At 40.3% G+C, this 25,160-nt stretch overlaps 1 protein-coding gene across 1 annotated transcript in view; it reads left to right on the top strand.

Annotated features, from left to right (window-relative positions):
* snw1 (SNW domain containing 1) overlaps positions 1-25,141 on the top strand; it is a 31,131-nt gene extending 5,990 nt beyond the window's left edge. Inside the window, exons 3-14 of the mRNA XM_063044529.1 lie at positions 2,125-2,286; positions 4,594-4,689; positions 6,890-6,996; positions 10,238-10,342; positions 11,492-11,561; positions 13,690-13,755; positions 15,565-15,681; positions 15,809-15,950; positions 18,676-18,772; positions 22,439-22,556; positions 23,526-23,689; positions 24,860-25,141. Of these exons, the coding sequence (XP_062900599.1) occupies positions 2,125-2,286; positions 4,594-4,689; positions 6,890-6,996; positions 10,238-10,342; positions 11,492-11,561; positions 13,690-13,755; positions 15,565-15,681; positions 15,809-15,950; positions 18,676-18,772; positions 22,439-22,556; positions 23,526-23,689; positions 24,860-25,061 (1,446 nt within the window). The 3' untranslated portion in view covers positions 25,062-25,141. The remainder of the gene's footprint in view (positions 1-2,124; positions 2,287-4,593; positions 4,690-6,889; positions 6,997-10,237; positions 10,343-11,491; positions 11,562-13,689; positions 13,756-15,564; positions 15,682-15,808; positions 15,951-18,675; positions 18,773-22,438; positions 22,557-23,525; positions 23,690-24,859) is intronic.
* Positions 25,142-25,160: the final 19 nt, after the last annotated feature.

Genomic DNA, 25,160 nt, shown 5'->3' with positions numbered 1-25,160 from the left:
CACACGGACTTCTCTGTTCCACTGAAGTTCAGCCTGAGTATCTTGTCATTCTTCACTCTCATAGAACGTGAGCAGAAGTAGATCATTTGGTTCTTCCAGCTGTCTCCAACTTTCAACAGAATTATGGTTGGTCCAGTATTAGTTTCAACTCTACCTCGCAGTTCATTCCCCCTTGTAGTTCAAATGTCTGTTGGTCTCCATGTTGAATATATGCACTGATTCTGCCTTTGGAAGTCTAGGCTAGAGAATTTCAGAGAGTTGAAACACTAAGATGAAGTTCCCTTTCATCTCCATCTGAAATGGATGACTCCTTATTCCAAAGCTATAAACAGCCCCAATCGGAGTAAATATTAAATACCCATCCTGTGAATAGTGCTTCAGTAAGATCAACTCTCATTCTTTTGAACTTCACGAGCAAAGTCTGATCCTGTTTGACCTGTCTTTTATAGGTCAAATCTTACATTCCATAAATCAGCCTATTGAACCTTCCCCATACTGCCTCAAAATCCTTCTTTAAATTTGGAGACCAAAGCTTCCTTGCAATTGTATTCTTGTAACAAGGGTCAACTTTCCATTAACTTTCCTAAATACTCACTGTACCTCCGTACCAGTTTTTGCTTTATGCAAAATGAGTCCAGATTCCATTAAATGCAATATTTTGTAGTCTTACTCTATTTAAATAATTTACTTTTCTTTCTTTCTTTTTAAATCTTTTTATTGAGTAAGTATACAAAAAAGGTAAGCCATATAAACATTAATACAATGTTAAAGTATAATAAAATTCCAAAAGATAACAATACCAAAAAGAAAATACTACAAACAATGTAATTTAAGCATAAGAAACCAAGATAACATAATAGTATACTAAATTTTATATATATCAATGGAAAAAAAAGAAAAAAAAAACCCCAAAAAAAAACCCACCGTGCAGCTAACTAAAAGCAAGGCAAAGCAATGGGCTAACTTGAAACCAAACAGAGTTAAACTTAAAATCACGTCCTCAATCCCGACCTCCATTAAAAACAGTGAAAAAAAAACAAGAAGGGTAAATATTACATTAAATGAAAATATCGAATAAAAGGTCCCCAAATCTGTTCAAATTTAAATGAAGAATCATAAAGGTTACTTCTAATTTTCTCCAAATTCAAACATAAAATCGTCTGAGAAAACCAAAAAAAGGTAGTTGGAGCATTAAGCTCTTTCCAATGTTGTAAAAAATAATTTACTTTTCCATTTTTCCTTCAACCTCATATTTTCCCTACTCTGTATTTTTTTCGGCCAAATCCTTCCCTACTTTCAGCACAAAATAGTATCAAGTGACCTGCTGTCACTGGTTTAAAAATTTTTTCAATATTTTCTTAAGTGTATTCAAAAATGTATGTACAAAAGGCAACATGTTGTTCTCTGAGTAGACCCTTTCAAAGTTTTGTGCTCAGAAGTATATTTTCATTTTTCAAATAATCTTTACAGCTAACCTGCAGGAGTCAGTATAAAAAGATCAGTAAAGTGATGTATAGAGGCTGCAGTGGAGGAACTATCTAAATAAAAACATTCAATTTTAAAATAGCAACTTAAAATGTGTAATGGATGACTGTCTTGTTTAACATCTTGAATGTGTTTCAAGGCTATGCAAATATGCCTTTCAGAGATAGTATCACAGCTGCAGAAAGGGCAAATGCCGTGGAGTGATCGCATACTTAGTGTGGGTGGAAGTCAGGAATTGGAAGAGACCAATTAGTCTAATTGGGAGTGATCCCCCCCCTCCCCAGTAGCAACAGAGACACTGAGAAGCAGATTGGGAGGCAGATTTTGGAAAAGTGCAAAGATAAGTGTTGTTGTCATGGGTAACTTCAACTTCCCTAATATTAATTGACACCTCCTTAAACAGGTTTTATTGAGATAGAATTTGTTGGGTGTGTCCATCAAGGATGGCAGGATTCTTAGCATGTGGAGCAACAGAAAGATTTTGGGGTCCAAGTCCATTGTTCCCTCAAATTTATCACACGTAGTTAAGAAGACCTTCGTTAATCAGTGGATTGAGTTCGAGTGTCAAGATAATGTTGCAGCTCTATAAAACTGTAACTCTTGGGAGTACTGATTCGGTCTTTCTTTTTCTACCTCCAGGATTTTGGCGATGGAGGCGCATTTCCAGAGATCCATATGGCACAGTTTCCATTGGACATGGGCCGCAAGAAGAAATCATCCAATGCCCTGCCGGTTCAGGTGGACGCAGAGGGGAAGATCAAATTTGATGCCATTGCCAGACAAGGACAGTCAAAGGACAAGGTACAGTCGACCTTCACTAATCCAACTACCTGTAATCCGGTTCCTTTGATAATCCAGCACTGATTTCAAATTTTCCGCACAACTGTAATTTCAAATTTCCCGGGCCACCATACCAATCTGCTGCGCATTGTTTTGGTTGCACTAGATCTGTTCACATGTTGGCGCGCTCTTGTAAGCACAGACAGGTGATTTCTGCTTGTTTTCCTGCATTTATTAATATCAATGGCCTTTTATTAGCCCCAGTTATGACCCCAGTGAGTAAAGGAAATGCACTTCGTGCTGTGAAGCAAAAACACCGCACGTTATCCATTAAAGATAAGGTTGAACTCTTGAAAAAAAACTGGACAGTGGTGTATCGATGAAAAGCTTGTGCGAGTGCTACAACATTGGCTCTTCCACAGTGGACGATATAAGGAAACAGAAAGAAAAACTGCTACATTTTTTTGCTGATAGTGGCTGAAAGAAACATTTGCATAAGAAAAACAATGAAAGATGGAAGAAGTTCAGAACTAGATAAAGTGCTGATAATGTTTAATCTTCGTGTAAGTGAAGGTGTTGAACTATCTGGAGATATGGTGAAGGAACAAGCAAAAGTGTTTCATGAAGAACGAGGACTAGATTATGAGTGTGACTATAGTGAAGGCTGGCTTCATCAGTTCAAGCAGCATCATGGCTTACAGTGTTGTGCAGTGTGTGGTGAAAAACGTTCAGCAGGCAAGGAAGCAACAGCAGAGTTTGTTGACGAGTTCGCCAAGTTAGTCTCCGATGAAAAATTAAGCTCCGAGCAGGTGTACAATGCTGATGAGACTGCTTTGTATTGGAGATGTACACCAAGAAAAACACTTACAACAGCAGATGCAGAATTGCCAACAGGGTATAAGGCAATTTCCTGTAATTTACCGTGCTAACAAAATGTTAATGATCCTGACAACCCCACACTTGCAGACATGTGACTTTACCTGAAGGTATATTAAACGTCTCACTTTAGAAGCGGGAAAGCTCAACTTTTCTGTATAAGTTAATTCCTGTACATTTGCCTGTACCCTTTATTTTATCTGTGCATGTACAGTATATTACTTTATCAAAATTTCACTTGCTACTCATTTGAACCCTGGAGCACATCCTCAGCGGCTGTGCAAGAGCACTTGGTGAGGGACGGTACAGGTGGAGGCATGATCAGGTCCTGAAGACCATTGCTGAAGCCGTCAGCGCAGGAGTTGAGTGGGCGAAGCGGTCCCGACCCTCCAAGCAGACCATTGCCTTTGTCAGAGCTGGGGAGCAGCCAATACCCGCCAAAAGAACATCTGCAGGCATTCTGACCTCTGCAAGGGACTGGCAGCTGTTGGTGGACCTCGAACGGCAGCTGAAGTTCCCCAAACATATCGCAGCCACCACCCTGCGACCAGACATTGTCCTAGTGTCTGAGTCTACTAAGCAAGTGGTGCTGCTGGAGCTGACAGTCCCATGGGAAGATAGCTTAGAGGAGGCCTTTGAAAGGAAGCTGTCCAAGTACGCAGGACTGGTCAGCAACTGTCAGCAGGCTGGATGGAGAGCGAGGTGTCTCCCAGTGGAGGTTGGTTGTAGGGGATTCGCAGCCCGTTCTTTAGTTAGAGCCTTCAGCATTTTGGGCATCGAGGGAGAGAGGAAGAGGAGAGCCATCCGCAGTACCACCGATGCGGCAGAGAGGGCCTCAAGGTGGCTGTGGCTCAAAGGAGGGGAGCCATGGAGTCATAAGTGGCTAGCCATCTGGACACAAGCTGGGGTCTGATCAGCCCCGGCTGGGTCGCCTGGAGGAGGTTGTATGATGTTGAAAGACCCAAAACACCCGATGATTCCAGGAACATCACTGAAGATTTGTCCAGAAGCATCAATAGATGTATGTACACGGTAATATTTCTGTTTCATTATTATCTAACTTGTACTGATTTACATGATATTTTTAAGGTATGATGAGGTGGTTAGCTGTTGCTTAATGTGATCCTTCTGTAATTCGCCATCTTCACTAATCCGGCACTCCTCAGGTCCCAATGGCGCCAGATTAGTGAAGGTCGACCTGTAGAGTAATTCCCATCTGATTCTTATCTGCAGATGTGTTATGTTACTTTGTTTTCTACTTCCATCATCAGATGGGCTGAGTGAGGAATACCTTCCTTACCCCTGATCCAGAATTCTAACTCATATTTTGGGTAGATAACATTTTATTAAGTTATACAATAGTTGTCAAGATGATGAGGGTGTAATGTGTAATTCAGAAAATTTGGCTTTACAGACTTACAATGTTCATCAACGTTTGTTTCTCTTCTGCAGGTTATTTACAGCAAGTTTACAGATCTTATTCCTAAAGAAGTTATAAATGAAGATGACCCAGATCTGCAGAGGCCTGATGAAGACAGTATAAAGGAGGTAAACTACTTATATTTCTACAAATGTGTAGGTATGACATAGGGAATGTTTCTGATTTGACGATATTATTGAATTCAAGGAGATACTGGAGATTTGAAAAGAAGAGTAAGCTTGTGCTTGGAGAGAGTCCAGAGGAGGCTCACTAGAATGATCCTGGTGATGAAAGGGTTAATGCGTGTGAAGTGTTTGATGGCTCTGGGCCTGTACTGGCAGGAGTTTAGAAGAATGAGCAGGGATCTCATTGAAACCTATTGAATAATGAAAGACCTTGATAGAATGGATGTGGAGAGGATGTTTCTATAGTGGGTGAGTATAGGACCAGAGGGCACGGTCTTAAAATAGAAGGATGTCCCTTTATAACAGAGATGAGGAATTTGTTTAGCCAGAGGGTGGTGAATCTGTGGAATTCGTTCTCACATGCAGCAGTGGGGCCAGATCATTGGGTATATTTAAGCAGAAGTTTATAGCTTCTTAATTAGTAGGGGTGTCAAAGGTAATGAAGAGAAGACAGGAGAATGAGGTTGAGAGGGACATTAAATCAGCCATAATTGAATGGTGGAGCAGACTCAATGGCCTAAATCTGCTACAATGTCTTATTGCCTTGTAGAACATAAGGACAGTGCAACATATGGACAGACCCTCCAGACCATGCCAATTTAAACTGCACATCTGCCTGCATGTGGTCTATATCTCTCAATTCCTTACCTGTGTGTGTGTCCTTCCAAATGACTCTTCAATATTGCTTTCACCATTCTCTGGCAGTGCGGGACTAGCCATTTCTCTGACTTTATACAAAAGCTGTTGAAAAATACTGGAATTTGCATAACATTTTCTGTACACCAGAGGATTCTTAGAGGATGCAGCTGAATTGACTGTAGTGTTCCCAAAAGTCAGTTAATGAACAAGCTGTTTTCACATACAAGATGATTTATGGGAGAAATAAGTCTTCAAAGGGTTGAGCTACAGGCCAAACCCTTTAAACATATCTTGCATGTTTTGTTGTGGGAATGGATATTTTCTTCCCTGCACATGTCCATCAGACAGATTAATTGATTGTTTCTTCTGTTTTTCATGAAGAAATTAGTGTACAGATTTTCTGCCGTGTTTCTGAATAACAATTTGTACTACACAGAAATTTTTTTAAAAAATTTGAAGACATTTTACAGACATTCAGGCAATTTGAAAGTTTCATGTTTTTAGACATAACAGGAATGTGGGGATGACAAAGTAGATTTCATGGTGTCTTACTCCCTTCATGCCAAAGGATATGACATTTCTAAATAAAAGGAGATTCTTTTATTCAGGTGCATTAACTCTGGTTCTGTTAGTGTGATGAATTCTGTACAATATCTTGGAGGATTTTATAATACATGGACTTCTAAAGTATACACATGCCAAAGTATGTCACGTTCTTTGGGAGATTTCAGCATTATAAATCATGCATACGTTAGTCACACAGAAAGGAAGATCATGTACTGTAATAAAATTGACTGTATTGCCTTATGTTCCACACATGTGCTTTGTGAGAGGTTGAATCTGGGTTGATTGATTCAGAGAGACAGCAGCAGGTAGGTGTGCAAGTTAGCCTTGTAGATTGAATGTTCTACAATAGTAACCAATAATAATGATGTAGAGGTACAAATCATTATGTATACAACATTCCAGCTTTGATTTCCACTGTGAAATAATGTTAGATTGCAGGGTTTGTGATGTCTTTTGAAGTTAAATAGCTCACTGGTATTCATAGCAAGTTTTCACGTGTGGATGTTTGGTGGTGTTTAAGAATGACAAAGAACTGTGTGCTAGGTGAAATGAAGGGAGGGAAAGGCTTTTCAGTGCGGAGTGATGTTAAAATGTCCCTCAGTATTACTGCTGATCCGGTACAGCAAAAGTAACGTGAGTGTTATCTGTGGAAACAAAACTGAAATGTTGGTAGAGTCAGAAGAAGTACCCTTTAATTGAGGGTACGATTACATTCTTCCACTGGGAATAAGCAACTTCATAATATTGTGTGACATGGTGTTTCTAACACCTTTGTTTAAAGACTAATGCATTTTGACAGTTGACTTTGTCTTGGGTAAGATGGCCTGTGAATCCTTGAAAATTAAGATCGTAAGTAGAAGTTGTGTGGTATGTTGACCATAGGCAGTCCAGAGGTAATGCATTTTAATTTGCTAAACTGACTATTGTTTCATTACAGTTGACTGAAAAGACGCGTTCAGCTCTTGAGAAACAAGTCTCACAGAAGGTTGCAGCAGCCATGCCTGTTCGAGCAGCTGAGAAACTAGCCCCTGCACAGTACATCAGGTTAGAAGAGTCACACAAGCAGTGGTGATATTTTGATGTCTAATTTGTTTTTCTAATGCATGCTGTATCTTAATGAGGTTCAGCATGTAGTGCTTTGGATATATCGTTTTGATTACACTTCATATAATAATCTTAGCTTGTCTGTCAAGAGCAACACACAAAAATTTGCTGGAGGAACTCAGTAGGTCAGGCAACATCTGTGGAGGGAATAAACAGTCAACGTTTTGGGCCGAGATCCTTTCAGTACTGGAAAGGAAGAGGAAAGAAGCCATAGCAAGAAGGTGGGGAGAGGGGAAGGGATGCAAGCTGGCAGGTGATATGTGAGGGGGAAGATAGGTGAGTAGGGAAGAGGGAGAATTAAGTGAGAAGCTGGGTGGTGATAAGTGAGAGAGGTAAAGAACTGAAGTAGGAATTTGATAGGAGAGGTCGGTGGACCATTGGAGAAATGGAATGAAGGAGGGGCAGCAGAGGGAGGTGATGAGCAGGTGAGGAGAAGAAGGCATCCAGAATGGGGAATGGAAAAAGAGTGAAGGGAGAGTGGGAGTAGTTACCAGAAAGAAGAAAAATAAATGTTTATGGCATCAAGTTGGAGGCTCCTCAGACAGAATATGAAGTGTTGCTCCTCCAACCTGAAGGTAGCCTCATCATGACCATAGAAGAAGCCAGAATGAGAATGTGAAATAGAATTAAAATGGGTAGCCACTGGGAAATCCAGCCTTTTGTGACTGTCAAGAGTTGGATTATGAAAACTTGAATTTTTTTTAAAAAAGGGGACTATGGAAAAGCAGCGGAAAGGTTCCTCCTGCATAGCTGTCAGACTGATTAAGGCATACGCTCTTGCTCAAGAGCGTGCCTACAAGTGGCACCATGCTTCCTGCACCAACAGTTGAGGAATGCTGGTACTGTTGGAGTAAGTTACAGAGAGTTAGAAGAGGCAGAGAAAGGGATGAATTTGAAAACAACAATGAGATTTTAAAATTGAGTAATTGATAAGACCAAGATCCCTGTATCAATCAGTGATCCCAAAAATGATCGGTGGTTAGAATATTGTGTGAACCTGAATATCAGGCAGAGCTTTTTTTTTAATTTTTTTTTCCATAGAGTGCAAATTGGGCTTTTCAGATACATGCGTTCTGAGTTCATGGGTATAAGTGTCGTGCTCTAGTTTGCTAGACCTTGATAAGACTAAATTTGGAATATTGTGTCCAGGTCTGTTATCCATACATACGGAAAGATATTCTTCCAGTAAAGGTACACTATAATTAATCCTGGAGCGATGGTGTAAGGAATGATTAAGCAGATTGGGCAACATTACTCTTGGGTTTAGTTGAATGAGAAACTATTTCTTTGGATAAACAAAAAATACACCCAAAACTTCACAGTATAGATAGGGTCCCCTGGCTGAGGCATCTAGAATCAAAAACCACAATGTCAATACAGTTTAGAGATAAAATTCATCACCCATAGTCAGTGAATTTTTCATGTTCCTTTTACAACTGAGCTGAGCTATTGATAGATATTAAGGGAATAAAGGTTTTTGGACGATACGAGAAAATGGCACGAAGCAACAGATCAGCCTTGATCTTGTTGATTCAAAGACCAGGTCATCATCATCATGCCATGTTGTATGTCATGGGCAATCATGGTTTATGACCATGATTGTCCTTGGCAATGTTTTCTACTGAAGTGGTTTACCATTGCCTGCTTTTAGGCAGTGTCTTTACAAGATGGGTGATCCCAGCCATGATAGATACTCTTCAGAGATTATCTTGCGTCAGTGGTTGCATAACCAGGACTTGTGATATGCATCAGCTGCTAGTGCGACCATCCACCATATGCTCCCATGGCTTCATGTGACCCTAATCAGGGGGCTAAGCAGGTGCTACACCTTGCCCAAGGGTGACCTACGGGCTAGTAGAAGGAAGAAGCACCTTGCACCTCCTCTGGTAGAGACATACTATATCGCCATCCCACCACCCTAAAGCAGGTGCAGGGGGATAAAATAACCAATTCTTCTTATTTCTTACTTTTCTTATTCAGCACATAAGGGAACACGTGCATGGGTAAGTGTTTTATTTGGCAGGAAAGTTGATGCATTAATGAAGTAATGCAACTAAAACGTGTTTACCTTGATGGTCAGAAACTTGGTCTTGAGTCAGAAATGACCAAGATAGAGAAAAACGTGATGTAGTTTCAGCTGCCAGGTGAATGGATGGAAGGGTCATGAGGGAACAGGCTTTGTAATAGCATCCAAAGGGCTGAGTTGGATCTTTGTTTTCTAGCTTAAAGAATTTGTAACCAAGGCTGAGTTTCAACAAGCATTAAGGGTGTTATGATAACGTAGCAGTTAGCGCAAATCTACTACAGCTCTTGGTGTTCTGGAGTTCAGAGTTCAACTCCAGCATTCCCTGTAAGGAGTTAGTACGTTCTTCCTCTGAACCACGTGGGCTTCCTTCACTCAGTCCAGTTGGTAGGTTAATTGATCATTGTCAATTGTTCTGTGATTGGGCTAGTGTGAAGTAGGTAAGTTGCTGGTTAGTACGGCTTGTTGGGCTGAAAGGGCGTGCCTCATGCTGTACCTCTAAATGAAAACAATAAAACATTGGAGCAGATTTAAGCCATTCAGCCCATCAAATCTGCTCCACCATTCCATCATGCTTGATCCTGTATCTCACTCAACCCCATACGCCTGCCTTCTCATCATATCCTTTGATGCCCTGACCGATCAGGAAACAATCAACTTCCGCCTTAAATATATGCATGGATTTGGCCTCCTCCGCAGTCAGTGGCAGAACATTCCAAGGATTTGCAACTCTCTGGCTAAAAAAAGTTCCTCCTTACCTCTGTTCTAAAGGGTCGCTCAGTTTTGAGGCTGTGCCCTCTAGTTCTGGATACTCCCACCACAGGAAACATCCTCTCCACATCCACCCTGTCTCGTCCTTTAAACATTTGGTAGGTCGCAATGACATACATGTGCATTCTTTTAAGTTCCAGATAAATAAAAAAAATTATATCAAATTAAAGGGGCAAAGAATTAGTGTTGTCAATGTATATATGTATTCTACTATCCATGCTGTTGATGGAGATCTCTGAACTAACAGAGAAGTTGTGACTGACTGTGACTCCTGATTTGTGTGATACTAGGATCTCGTGCATTTTCTTGGAACCGAATACTCATTTGTGTATACATATGTCAGAATAAATGACCATGTCAATAAACTAAGTTTATTCTTCAATGCAGGTACACTCCTTCTCAGCAAGGTGTTGCTTTCAACTCAGGAGCTAAACAAAGGGTTATCAGGATGGTGGAAATGCAAAAGGACCCCATGGAACCGCCTCGATTCAAGTAAGTGAATAGCAATCAAATAGTAAATTATTTCAGTGACCTTTGATTTTGTCTTCAGAAGTTGATTTGTATGAGATTTAAATTCAAGTTTAGTTATCAATGTGTGTTGAAACATACAATGAGATCAACTGCGTTAATAACCAACCTGCCCAAGGATGTGCTGGGGACAACCCAAGTGTTACCACACAGTCCAGTGCCCACTATGTTTAATAGAAACATACTGTTTCAAAAAAAAAACAAGTTAAACTCATTCATTATTGTCATGAAATCTGTGTGTATGTACAGCAAAGAACTCCAGACAAAACAGTGTGGGTAGTCAGGGGCTTTTTCCCAGGGCTGAAATGGCTATCACGAGAGGGCACAATTTTAAGGTGCTTGGAAGTAGGTACAGAGGAGATGTCAGGGGTGGGTTTTTTTACACAGAGAGTGGTGAGTGCATGGAGTGGGCTGCCGGCAACGATGGTGGAGACAGATACGATAGGGTCTTTTAAGAGACTCCTGGATAGGGACATGGAGCTTGGAAGAATAGAGGGCTCTGGGTAACCCTAGGTAATTTCTAAAGTAAGTACATGTTCGGCACAGCATTGTGGGCTGAAGGGCCTGTATTATGCTGTAAATTTTCTGTTTCTACAATATGCTGATTATGTAATCAGAAAATTGATAATTTTTTGGAGCTCAAGAATATTCCATTAAATATTAAATTGTCTAATCTGTTTCTATTAATTACGGTAAGTTCCATTCTAGTACTGTGTATGGGAGAGTGAATCAGAAATTTATTTTTTCTATTTTTATTTATTTAGCGATACACCGCAGAGTAGGCCCTTTGAGCCATACCCTCAGCAACCCTCGTGGAACCCGATTAACTCTAACCAAACCGCAGTATTATTTGCAATGACTAATTAACCTACCCGGTAGGTCTTTGGACTGAGAGGAAATCAGAGCACCCGGTGAAAACCCACGCATTCCACGGGGAGGCCATACAGACTCCTTACAGAACGGCGCTGGAATTGAACTCCAAACTCCGGATCATCCAGAGCTATAATAGCATCATGCTAATCATTTGCTACGGTGTTGTCCATTAACATGAATTCTACTGTTTCTTCTTAAAGATGTTATTCTGCTTAATTGGCTTCTGTCTTTTCTGTTTAGGATTAATAAGAAAATTCCTCGAGGTCCCCCATCACCCCCTGCACCTGTCATGCATTCGCCAAGCAGAAAGGTAGGAGCGTGATCAACTAATGCTAGAGAGAAGTGCTCACTAATATTTCATTGAGATTTTTTGAGTAGATCTTTTGTTTTAAACTTCCAGATAAAAGCTTTATTTTTAAATCGGCTGCCACACAAGTCCTTTGTCTAGCTCTATTGTAATTTCTTTTTCATAAGCTGATTGACTCATAACTTCAGATGACTCCATAGTTCCTGCAGTGATGAATGAAATCCCCACACCAGAATCATGGGTTTGGGCCATTTAAAGTCAATTACTGCAGATGGATTAAAACTTGCTATTGTTTGGTGGCAGGGTGAAGAATGGCAGGAAGTGAAGTGACTGAAAGCAGCAGTAACTGTCACTGACAGCTCATCCTCTCTTGTGGGTTTCAGTGGAGAAATGGAGTATGGTATAATGACTCTGCAGCAAAGTAAAATGTGGCATTGCTGTTAAAAATACTTGATTTTATCAGGCAGCCTGCTGTCTAGTAAAGTTCACTGTGACATCCATCATTGAGAGAATTGCACATTACCAGCCCGCTTCCCCTACAAAACAGTTGCAGAAGATTATGCAGAACATGTATTTCCATTCTATAGGGAGTTGAACGATCATGGTGGTGAAGCCAACTGAACCACCAAGGATGTCCTACCTGCAAGCAACTACTTTGAATTTTTTTGGAAGTATGTGCTTTTGCTGCCAGTCCTTCCCCTCTCATTAAAAGTTCACTCCATTGCAGTTCCACTAGTTCCTTGATTTGCTGTTCCTTCATTGTCTGAAGCGTCTGGCCAGACCATCTGCTCTATGATTGTATCCACAGGTACCGTACCAGAAGATATCAAGCAACAACAGCGAAACAAGCCTCATACCTCCCTCCTTCCACCCATGCACATACACAGTTCTGTGACCCTAGAACAAGTGGTTGTCTTCAGTCTCCAAAATTGTGGTATTGTGGACAACCCTGACTTCCCCAGTGGGCTCGCTCCGGCCAACCAGCTTCAACTTTTGTACTTCTCATTGGCCTTCAAGCTTAATCCCGACTTTATCAAAGGAATTTGTACCATCCATATGAGGAAGTAGTAGTGAAGATGTTCATTAACTTAGAGAGAAAAGCTTTGATTGATGACTTGATAGGAGGAAAGAGAAGCGGAGGGATTTCCAGAGCTCTTAGTTTTAGAAGCTAAAGACATAGCCAACAGTAGAGGACTGATTAAATTACACAATGGTCACAGGGTTAGAATTTGCAGCAGACTCCATTATAGGTCTGGAAGGGGATACAAGAAAAGCTGAAGAAAATTGAATTTATAAATCATTTTAAAGAGAAAGTGGATCATCTTTTTTAAATCTTATGTTTAAAAGGTAGGATAACTGGGACCCCCCTCTTTCAGGGAACAGTATGGGCATAGTAAGTTAAATGGCCACTTTGATGCAAAACTCTGAACACAGCACAAAACTGTGTGGGTTCATTTTGTTGCCTCGTTCTTAAAATAACAAGGCTTTTTCAGCTGCATCAACTCCCCAGTTTGAGTTAAACCTGGATGCTTCTACCTGTTCAAAGTAAAAGATTCTTTATGAAGATAAAGATTAGCTTTACTTGTCATATGTTCATTGAAACATTCTGTGAAATATGTCCTTTGCATCAAATCAAATTAGCGAAGATTGTACTGGTGTAGCCTGTAAGTATTACCACAGGCACCAACATAACATGCCTACACTTCACTAACCCCAAGTTCTTCTTCATTGGAACATGGGAGGAAATTCACAGGGAGAATGTAAATGCATTGTAGATGGGAGTGAGAATTGAACCTCCATCTTGCATCTGGCACTGTAAACTGTTGTGCTAATTAGTACACTACCATGCTGCCCCAATTCAAATTCTTAGACACTTTTACTAATCTCTATTTGTTGGATCTAGTTTTCCAAAGTTGGTTGCCACATTTGTTTGTCTAGATTTCAACTCATTACACATTCGGTCAATTTATGTGCAATATTCTAGGGAAATGATACAAAAGGGTGTTACTGTGTCTCCACATGAATTCTGAATGTTGCTACAGTGGTGCATTTGATTAAGCCCGGCCATTCTAAGAGTTGTCCTCTTTGAGTATATGTGATTCTTCTCATAAAATATTGTTGTTTGTTTCAGATGACTGTGAAAGAACAGCAAGAGTGGAAAATTCCTCCGTGCATATCAAATTGGAAGAACGCCAAGGTAAAGAGACTTGGAGTGATTTTTTTTTGGAATCTACAAAATAGAATGGTATTTAAAAGAAAATGTAGTGTAGCCATTAGGTTTAATTAAAATGAAATAGCAATGTTACCAGTACTGGAGACTGCTGGTTTAAAGAATGCATTGTTAGTTTTTTTTTAAGAGAGACTAGTAGAACAGTGTATTTTTTTTCCAGTTGATGGCCATGTCATAGCATGAGAGTAGGGTAGACAAGTTGGAGAAGAATAGTTAAACTGTGCCAGTAAGGCACTTCACATACAAGAGAAGTTGTAGATCACTCAAGGATCAACTTTTATTCACCATGTACATTGACATGTATTGGAAATTTGCCATGGTGTGTTGGCGCAATGTGTGACCAGCACTTGGATTACACTTAGAATATCTCTTGCAACTGACCTCCAATTTGCAGTAGAATTATACAAGTTGAATTGTTGGTAAATCTTCAGCCTAAGCATGCTGAGAGTCAAAATCTGATTTGATTTTGAATGGTGGGACTATCATGAGGGATGTTGTAGTTTATCAGGAGACCAAGGTGCATTAGAAAGTGTACAAAAGTGTGGCACTTGGTGGAGGTCACAACCTCTTCTCAATTTCCCTCCTTGACTTGCTTCTGAATTGATCCATATCATTTATGTCCCTGACCGTTGTCTCAAGTTTAGCCTGACCTCAGCATCCATGCATGTGCATTAAGGCATGAGATCAGTGCATAGTTGGATAGGGTGTCTCGAATGGCAGGATGTGAAGCTCCAGCTCTGGTCGTGGAAAGGTGAACCTTGGCATATCTTACTTGAGGAAATTCATTGGAACTGGGAGTGATCTGTTAGAATTTCAGTGTAAATTGAATTTATTTCTTAACTGTATATGGCCCTGGGGAGAATGTTTTTGTCGTTATATTCAACAGCACTGTATCAGTGTTCCTGAATCTGCTGAAACCTCATCTTCAGGCTCGTATAAAGAAAGATGAGATTTGCAATAAATATTTTCGCCATAGTTTTTTCCTAACGTGTGCAGTATGTATGAACTTTATACATTCAGTGGCCACTTTATTAGGTACACCTGTATACCTCATTAATGCAATCGATCAGCCAATCGTGTGGCAGCAACAATGCATAAAAGCATGCAGACATGATCAAGAGGTTCAGTTATTGGTCAGACCAAACATCAGGATGAGGAAGAAATGTAATCTAAGTGACTTTGACTGCGATTGTTGGTACCAGACAGGATGGTTTGAGTATCCCAGAAACTGCTGATTTCTTGGGGTTTTCCTGCACAGCAGTCTCAAGAGTGTACAGAGAATGGTGCAACAAATAAAATACGCAATGAGTGGCACCTCAATGGCTAAAAACGCTTTGTTAATGAGAGAGGGCAAAAGAGAATGGCCAGGCTGGTTCAAACTGATAGGAAAGTGACAGTAATTCAAATAACCAATCATTACACCAGTGGTGTGAATTCACAACACATAGAACATTGGAAGTGGCTGGGCTACAGCAGTAGACCATAATCATACTCTCAGTGGTCACTTTGTTAGGTACAGGAGGTACCAAATAAAGTGGCCACTGTGTGTATTTGTACTGGACTTGGTTCTCTAACTGATGGTTTTATTTTGGCAATGATTTCAACAAACAAATAACCAAAGCTTTAGTTATTGATAAGTTCTGATCTTGACCCAATTAACAATATCAGCAAAGGTGTAAAGATCTGAATCAACTGCCCTGGTATGTTCAGAGTGAGAATTGAATTGGACTCATTATTGCCGTTATGTTTAACATGTGATTATGTTCTGTGTTCCAGGGATACACCATTCCATTGGATAAACGTTTGGCTGCTGACGGACGGGGACTTCAAACAGTTCACATTAATGAGAACTTTGCTAAACTTGCAGAGGCTCTTTACATTGCTGACAGAAAGGTATCTTTATCAACTTTTGAAAAGTTGCAAAATGCAGCCCTGTTAGTGAATTCCTCTATCACTATTGCTCATCTGCAACTTCGCTAAGGCAGACCTACTCCTTAACTAGCATGTGCTGTGTCCTTAGGCTCGGGAAGCTGTGGAGATGCGAGCACAGGTTGAAAGGAAAATGGCTCAGAAAGAGAAAGAGAAGAAAGAAGAGAAGCTTCGAGAATTGGCTCAGATTGCTAGGGAAAGAAGAGCTGGTATCAAGACTCACATAGAGAAAGGTAGGAAGGTTTTGTGAGGGCATCATGTGCAGAATATTTGGAAATCATGACGTTTTGACATCTGGCTCACCAAGTAGTGGTACCTACACTCCCTTCATACTTGCCAGCGCTCCAGTTTCCATGTCCCTTCACATTCCCATCACTGGCTCTCAATCTCAGCACTTCAAATATATGAGTGATTTTTCAAATATAGCGACTGGTCTTGAATTCCTTTTAAGGTTCTAACTGAGCACATTGTTAAACATCTTAAGAGGAGCACCTCCACGTAATAAACTTTTAATTTCTGTATTTTTGGAAGTAAAAATGACCTTGCGATTTGGTTTAGATTACAGTGGTTCCTAACCTGGGGTCTAGAGACCCCCTTGGTTAATGCTAGGGGTCCATGACATAAAAAAGGTTGGGAACCCCTCATTTAGAAGCATTTGTGGTTTCGGGCAGTTGAATGCAATACATTTGTTTCTAATTCCATCCTCAGAAAAAAGTGGGACAAACTGATCCTTGGCTACTAAAGTTGTAAAAAGAATGTGTAGAAAGCGATTGAATTTTTTTTTTGCCTCCTTCGCAAAAGTATCTGACCTCTGTTGGCTGTGGCCCATACTGAAGCTGCTGACATCATGTTTGTGTGGCACAGTGACTTGACATTACACTGCTGTAGTGACATTGCAATACGCATGTACGACCTTTAACACCCTATCAACTTCAGTAGTGTTTTCAGGAAGCAATGGAATTACACCCTAAGATCCCTCTAAACTCCTAAAGGTCTTGCCTTTACTCTGAAGATTCCTCTGCATTTGACCTCCTGAAACACAACACATCATACTTGTCCAAATTAAGCTCCATCTGCCATTTCTCTGCCCACGATTCTAACTGACCTATCTACTGCTGTAAATCATAAACAAGATTTTGCAGATGCTGAAAATCTCGAGCAACACATCCAAACTGCTGGAGGAACTCAGTAAGTCAACTACCATCTATGGAGGGAATCAGCAGTCAATATTTTGGGCCTAAGGCCCTTCAGGATTGGAAAGGAAAGGGGCAGAAGCCAGAATAAGAAGGTGGAAGGAGGGGAAATGGTACAAACCAGCAGGTGATAGGTAGTAGTTCATATTCTGTCTAGGTAGCCTCCAACCTGATGGGATTAATACTGATTTCTCCAACTGCTGGTAATTTGTCCCCTCCATCCTACTCTTTTCCAATTCTTCATTCTGGTTGCCCCCTTCTCATCTGCCCATCACCTCCCTCTGGTTCCCCTCCTCCCCTTTATTCCATGGTCCACTGTCCTCTCTTTTTAAATTCCTTCTCCTTCACCTCTTTACCTCTTCCACCTTCGCTCATCTGGTTTCACCTATCACCAGCCAGCTTGTACTCCTTCCCTTCCCCTACTTTAAATTGGCTTCTGTCCCCTTACTTTCCAGTCCTGATGAATGGTCTCAGCCCAAAATGCAACGTTTTATTCCCCTCTATAGAAACTGTCTGACTTGTTGAGTTCCTCCAGCACTTTGTGTGGATTGCTATATATTGCTGTATCCTTTGACAACCTTCCTCATTATCTACAGATCCACCAAGTTTTATGTCATCTACAAACTTTACTTATCAGCCCATCTACATTTTTGGCAAAATCATTTGTACAGCAGTCCCAGCACTTACCCTCACAGAATACCACTGGGACTTCCCTTTTGAATGGAGAGAGGAAGACTTTCTTTAGCCAGAGGTGATGAATATGTGGGGGATTTATTGCCACAGACAGCTGTGAAGGCCAAGTCATTGGATATATTTAAAGCAGCAGTTGTTAGGTTCTTGATCAGGAAGATCATCTAAGGTTACAGGGAATAAGCAGGAGAATGGGGTTGAAAGAGATAATAAATCAGCTATGATGAAATGGCAGAGCAAATGGCCTAATTCTGCCCTTATGTCTTATGCTCTTATGGACCACAGATCCCCAAACTAACTCCACCACTCAGTCATCTTTATCATTTTAAAAAAACTTACTCAAGCTTATAAGATGTGAACTTCCCTACCTGAAGCTATGCTTACTATCCCTAGTAAGTCTAAGTGTGCAAATGCACCTATGATTTGTCTCTAGTAATACCCCTACCATTGATGTAAGACTCAGTGGCACATAATTTTCTTCGTTGTCTCTGTTTCCCTTAAAGAAAGGAGGTTATTTTCCAGTCTTCTAGAATCTTGTCTATGGTTAAAGTGGATATATAGATGTCTGCAAAGGTGCCAGTAATCTCAGGTCTCAATAATTTGAGATGGATCCTGTCAGACCCTTGGAACTTATCTACCTTGGTTTTTTCAAGAGCTCCAACACCACTTGCTTGTTATTGACATGTTGTAGAATATCAGCATACTCCTCTCGGATCTTGTTATCTTCCATGTCCTCTGTCAATATTAATGCAAAATACATATTTCATACCTTACCTACTTTCTCTGCCTCCAGGTAACAGCAGAATCTTCTTTGTTGATTATAAATGAAACTCGCTCGTTTCCTTAAGGAGGACCACACGATACAACAAATGCAGGGCATTTCATTATTTTGTTTTCAGTTGTAGGAACTTCTTTTAAATGATAATTGGCACCTCCAGTATGATAGAGTAACTGTATCCAAATAAATGCTATTCAGCTTAAAAGTCTGATTTTCAGTAATTTCAGACAATACATTAATAATAAAAAGCTTTGTATGGTGTAGAAATTGAATAATGTGGTGTTCTTTCTCCCCCAGAGGAAAATGAAACAAGAGAAAGGGATGAAATTCGACACGAAAGACGAAAAGACCGACAACATGATCGTAATCTTGCCCGTGCAGCTCCAGATAGGAGGTATGTTACGACATGAACCTATGAGAAAATCATATTTATAAGTGGCTTAGTGCCTTGGTCTGTGCTGTGTAGAGTAGCATGCAAAAATCCTCATCTCAAAATTCCTTTGGCTTACAGCCTAGAATTAATCAGCTTTTCTTGGGGGAAAAAAAGTTTAGTGTTACTTTTTATGGTGATGATGCAGTTGTAAAGTTATTGGACTAGCAATCCAAAGGCCCAAATAAAACATTGCCCTGATAGCAATGGTATTTAAAATCAGTTATTAATTATTGATTGCCATAAATGTACTGGATCGTCATTAAAAACTTACCTCCTTTAGAAGAAATCTACTATTCCTGTCTGATCTGGCATTGTTACTCAGCTTGGCACTTGCCCTCTGAAAAGGCCCAACAAATCATTTGGTGGTGCCATTACCACAGGTAGAGGCAGAATAAATCCAGACACACCACCTGGTGTCAGTGCTAGTATCAAATTCGGATGCAGTAAAGTAGCTTGCAGCCAGTTGACTTCACAGACATTTGGGGAGTGGAGTCTAAATTGGCAAGCAGTCCCACAGTCTGGTCGGGCAGAGGTTGTAAACATTGAATCACATGCCCTAAGGCAAGTGCCAGGCTCTGCCATCACAATCCCTTGGTACATCCTATCCAGGCAGCAGTGACAGCACAGTGATATCCGGGCAGGAAGGAGTAGCCGTGGTGATCCCCACTATTAGCCTCAGAGCCCATGAGGTCCCATGGCACTAAGTCAAATATGGTCAAGGAAACTCAATGATCACTCAGTGTCTGTCCTTGGTTGATGAGTTGGTGCTTCTCCATTTGGAAGAACATATGGAAATACCAGGAGAACCAAATGTACTCTGGCTAAAGTACTTCAATGATCATCCCAAAGGTGGCTTAGTATCCATGCTGGCTGAGTTGGCTGAACGCTGAAGCATGGATCTGCTAGAGTCGGTCTGTGGCAGGTAGTGAGTGAATTCATTTAAGGTATAAACCTTTCTGACCTTGTTTGTGTTGCCAGACGATCCAGTGGCAAATGTTTCTGTCCATAATAGCTTTCAGTAGAAGTAATGACTACATAGTAATATTAATTGTGTTGTGTAGCATTATAATTGTACTACGTAGGGTAGATTTGGAAACTGTCTACCGGCTCAATGGCATCTGTGGGGCATTTTGGGCCATCAGCAGTAATTGTGTTACTTAACCTTTCCCTCCATCTAACACTACCGTCAAGCCAGGATATCAATATAGTTTCACTGAGGTGCAGTCGGACAAGTCTTAACTAGTTTTAACTAGTTTTAATCAGGTGCTAAACAAGTTGCCCTCAACACTGAAGCCACAAATCAGGACTACATGCATGCTAAATAACAAAAATACCATGCCAACAGAAATGGATAAGCAACTGATGGATCAGATCAATCCTCTGCAGCCCTGTCACATAATTATTGCTGGTGGAAAATTTAAAATGGCTAACTGGAATAGGAAGCTTCAACAATATTCTCCAGTGAGTGCTGAAGAAGACACAACCACATTTATCTGGAAGTTCCAAATAGTCAAACAGGAAAGGCACTTCAAACCACTGAGACGGTGCTGACAACTGCCCATTTGCACCAATCCTATATTAATCTTATCAACTCCCTCAGATTCTATCACTCAGCTACGCATTAGTCAATTGACTACCAATCAACACATCTAGAGGAAATTCTCATGGTCCCAAGGATAACGTGCAAACTCCACATAGCACCCAAGGTCAGGTTTAAACCCAGATCACAATCACTGAGATAACCCCTCTTAGTTCTGCTACTGTGCTGCCCAAAATAAACGGTCAGTCTTGCCTTCTGGCCTGGGTCTGCAATAATGGAAGGCAGTCTACAGCAAGTCTGATTGCTTCTACATTGTATCAAGAAGCAACACAGAACACTGGGTACAACAAATGCCATGGAACCAGGCACATCCTAGTAATAGTAGAGGAGACTTGCACTGAGGAACTAACTCGAGCTAAGCTGTTCCAGTACAGAAACAATACTGGCATCTATCTGAAATAGCTTGTGGTTGTTGAAAGCTGATCAGTCCAGTCCCAGCACATCTCTGCAAAAAGTTCCCCATGGCAGTGACTTAGACCTAATTATCTCCGACTTAAATCAAAAGCTTTCTTTCATCGTGAGGTCACCAGTAATTTGATTCTGTTTGGAAAGGAGCAGTCTGTCCTTAAAAAAACTTAAAAAAAAGTATTAAATTGGTCCTGATGAAGGGTTCAGCTCGAAATGTTGGCTTTTTATCCCTGTATAGATGCTGCCTGACCTGCTGAGTTCCTCCTGCATTTCGCATTTTCCTGATTTCTAACATTGCAGAAAGTATGATGTTGGTAGTTAAGAAACAATACAGTGCATTCATTTCATGTACAGCTTCAGTAGAGTCTAAAATGCTCTAGAACCATGAAGTAAAATTTCCAGGTGCACGCCATAAACACCCACAAATAGCACTATGACCAGAAATTCGAGTTTAGCAATTTTGACTAGAGGATGAATATTGCTCAGTGTATTGTTGCAAGTGTGAGCCTACTGAGGGTATGTTAACACAGAACTACATACATGCCAAGCAGCAAGGGCTGAGGTGAGTCAGGTCATCAGCCTGATGAAACTCACTGAAACAATTTATCACATCGCTGTATGTGGGAGCTTCCTTTGAAATTATTTAGTTACAGAACAAAATAGACCCTCAGCCACGCCAACATCAACCCACCAATTTAACCAAGCCTAATCACAGGACAATTTACAATGACTAATTAACTTACTAATCTTTGGACTGTAGGAGGAACAGTACCCAGAGGAAACCCACGTGATCGTGGGAAGTACATGCAGACTCCTTACAGATGATGTCAGAATTGAACTCTAATCTCTTGATGCCACAAGCTGTAATACCGTCGCTCTAACCACTATGCTATAGTGGCGCCCACCTTCATTTCATTTCACCTTCAGAATGGCACTTGCAACAATGCAGCATTCTGAATAGGCCTGGATTGCCAGCCAAACCTTCTGGTTTGGAGATAATACTGAGCCACAGATACCTGCACAAGGAAATAATGGCCAATCCCTGAATACAGATGTGAGATGTTTTACTTGTTGAGAGGCACATAATCTCTATTGAGATGAAACATTAAATAATATTCCCTCAAAAAAGTGTGCTTTTTTGCCAGTCTCTTGTTTGGCTTTGAACAAATAAACATTTAACTCTAAGGGGTAGTGCTGTCTCTAAGCTACTGTATGTCATCAGTAAAATCTGAGAGATGAACATGTTTCTTTTAAGCCAACTGATAATGTTACATTTTAATTTTCAGTATTTTTCAGTAATCTGGAACTCTGGAACTCTGCTATAGTAATCTGGAAATCTGGTATAGTAAGAATTAGATGGGCAGGTGAGAGTGAACAATTTGCAAGCCTGTGGAAAATTAGGGGAATGAGACTTTATCTATCAAGAGCTGGCAGGGACTTGATGGGTGGTCAGTATCTTACACATCTTCATTATATCCCAAAGTTCTTTCCACCTAATGAAATAGTTTTGAATTGTGAACAATACTTGTTTAAATAGACTCTGGTCTATAACTTGAATTTCTGCACATGGTGCCTGGTGAATTCAACATATAAGTAATTAAAACTTGCTTGAATACCAGGTTCAAACAGCAGAAGGATCAGGATCGAGATATCAGTGAGCTGATTGCACTGGGTGTACCACATCAACATGTATCATCTGAACTAGCCTATGACCAAAGACTCTTCAACCAGAACAAGGTAAAATAATGTGGTCAATGCAAAGAAGTTACATAGCTTGATTTATGCAATAGTTTTCCTCATTCCTTAAAAAAATAAAACTAGCTGTCACTGGTATTTGCTTTCCCAAATCTTACTTAACATTATTAAACCACTATAATGTGCTGTATGTACAATCCAGGTATTCCATCTGGAAAATATAGATCACAATTCAACAAATCTGCTGAAAAGGTCATTTCTCTATAATGAACAGGGAAAGCAAAAACCAAATAATATTGCCACCCAGCCTATGGGGAGCAAAATAGTCACACTTTATACAATGTGGCAAGATATTAATGATCTTGATATGCCACCTCAAATTACTCATTAACCCCAGCAAAAGGACCTCACATACTTGTGATTCGAACCAGATTATGAAAGTTTTTTTCTCATTAGAAAAATACTGAGCAAAATACTTCAGAAGCCTCATATCATAGATGAATCTACGTAGAGCTTTCAGTGATAAAATTGTTTTCTGTTGAGGGCTAAATGACCCATTTATAAACCTGTTAAGCTTTTATTTTTTTGGGGCTGCAGTATGGGACTGGATCTCAAAATTAAGATGCTTAAAGCAGTTCCTATCTGCATCCCGTGGAAAGTAAATTGAGTGAACCTCGTATTTTTAATTTAAAAGAAACTTGAAAATTGAGTCATAGCCCAGAAACAGGCTGTTTGGCCCATCTAGTCCAAATCAAACTATTAACCTTCCCAGTGTCATTAACCTGCACCCAATCCATAGTACTCCATGTACCTATCCAGACCTCACATAAATTTTGAAATTGAATATGCTTCTGCTGGCAGCTCGTTCAACACTCACCACCCTCTGAGAAAAGTTCCCCTGCATGTTTCACCCTTAACCCATGACTTCTAGTTTTAATCTCGCTAGGAGCAACTGGATTCTCTGGTTTAAACCATTGATGAGCAGTAATGATGCAGCTGATGTTTTTGCAGGGCATGGACAGTGGCTTTGCAGGTGGAGAGGACGAACTTTACAATGTTTATGACCAGCCATGGAGAGCTGGCAAAGACATGGCACAAAGTGTGTACAGACCTACCAAAAATGCTGATAAAGACACCTATGGTGATGATTTGGACACATTTATGAAAAACAACCGGTAAGTAACTCACAGTAGCATTCTTTTTTGCCTTTACCTCATTTTTTTTTAAACCTGTTGACTTGTCTGTTATAAATACTCCTTCATTCTGCAAAGTAAATTTTAAATCATCCAAAACTAGGCTGAGAGTGTATCTTCCTTCAAGATGTTGTAATATATGTTCTTCTAATTCTTGGGCATTCAGCTTTTAATCTTCAGTTGTGGCTTCAACTGTTAGATAGTAAGCCTCTAAATTCTCCCTAAGTCTCTCCCCAGGATGCTCCTATAAAACAGCACAGGAACTTGCCCTTCAGCCCATGTGCCAAATCAATCAAATTAGTAATCAGATTGCCAACTAATCTCTTCTGCCTGTACAATGTCCATATCCTTCCATTCTCCTCACATATGTGCCTACCTAAATGCCTCTTAAAAGTCCCTAATGTATTTACCATACCAGGCACTCAACACTCTGTATAAAAACACTTGCTTCTCGCTTCTCCTTTGAAATTACCCCCTCTCACTTTAAATGTATGCCTCTGGTATTAGACATTTCAACCCTGGGAAAAATATATTACTTGCCTACTGTATCAGATCCGCCACTCCAGAGGAAACAACCCAAGTTTGCCCAACCTCTCATTATAGATCATACCCTTTAATCCAGGTAGCATCCTGGTAAACCTCTTCTGCACCTTCTCCAAAGCCTCTATCCTTCCTATAATGGAGCAACCAGAATTGTATGCAATACTCCAGATGCAGCCTAACTAGAATTCTCTAAAACGGCAACATAATCCTCAACAAATTAATAGCTGTCCAAAGAAAGTTAACGTTTCAAATCATCGATCTTTCATGAGAATAACTACTAACTATGGTTTCTCTTTTGAGAGGATTGGTGTCACTGCTCTTGTGCAATACAATTTGTTGCTTTGGAAATGTGCCTTAAGAACAATTAAGGTTTAGACAGTAAAAAAAAATTCTAAAACATTTGTATAATTAACTCATTTTACTGTAGATCTTGGCATGAGTAAGCTTGGCAGAAGCCTCTTGTGTAGATGTAGCTTCTCAATGGAAATAAAGTTTCAACTCTAATGTTTTCTTCAATACCATTTGCTTACATTGATTGAATCACTTGTGCACAACTAGTTTTGAGAATTATCCCACAAAATATAAATTAATTGTCATTTTCTTTTTTAGGTTTGTCCCTGACAGGGAATTTTCTGGTACAGACCGCAAACAGCGTCGTGAAGGCCCTGTTCAGTTTGAGAGGGATGAAGAAGATCCCTTCGGGCTGGATAAGTTCTTGGAGGAAGCCAAGCAACATGGTGGTTCAAAGAGACCTGAAAGTGGCCGTTCAAAAGAATACGAACATGAGGGAAAGAAGCGAAGAAAGGAATAGATGAACTTTTATAATACCATTATGTTTCAACAAAATTTAGTTCAAACCAATGTCCCTAGCATTTGTTTCTGCATGGACTTGCTGTATATCATGGCTACA

The sequence above is a fragment of the Mobula hypostoma genome, chromosome 1 (assembly GCF_963921235.1).
Source record: "Mobula hypostoma chromosome 1, sMobHyp1.1, whole genome shotgun sequence".
Lineage (NCBI taxonomy): Eukaryota > Metazoa > Chordata > Chondrichthyes > Myliobatiformes > Myliobatidae > Mobula > Mobula hypostoma.
The sequence above is the reverse complement of the archived record's forward strand: the minus strand, read 5'-3'. Positions and strand labels throughout refer to the sequence as shown.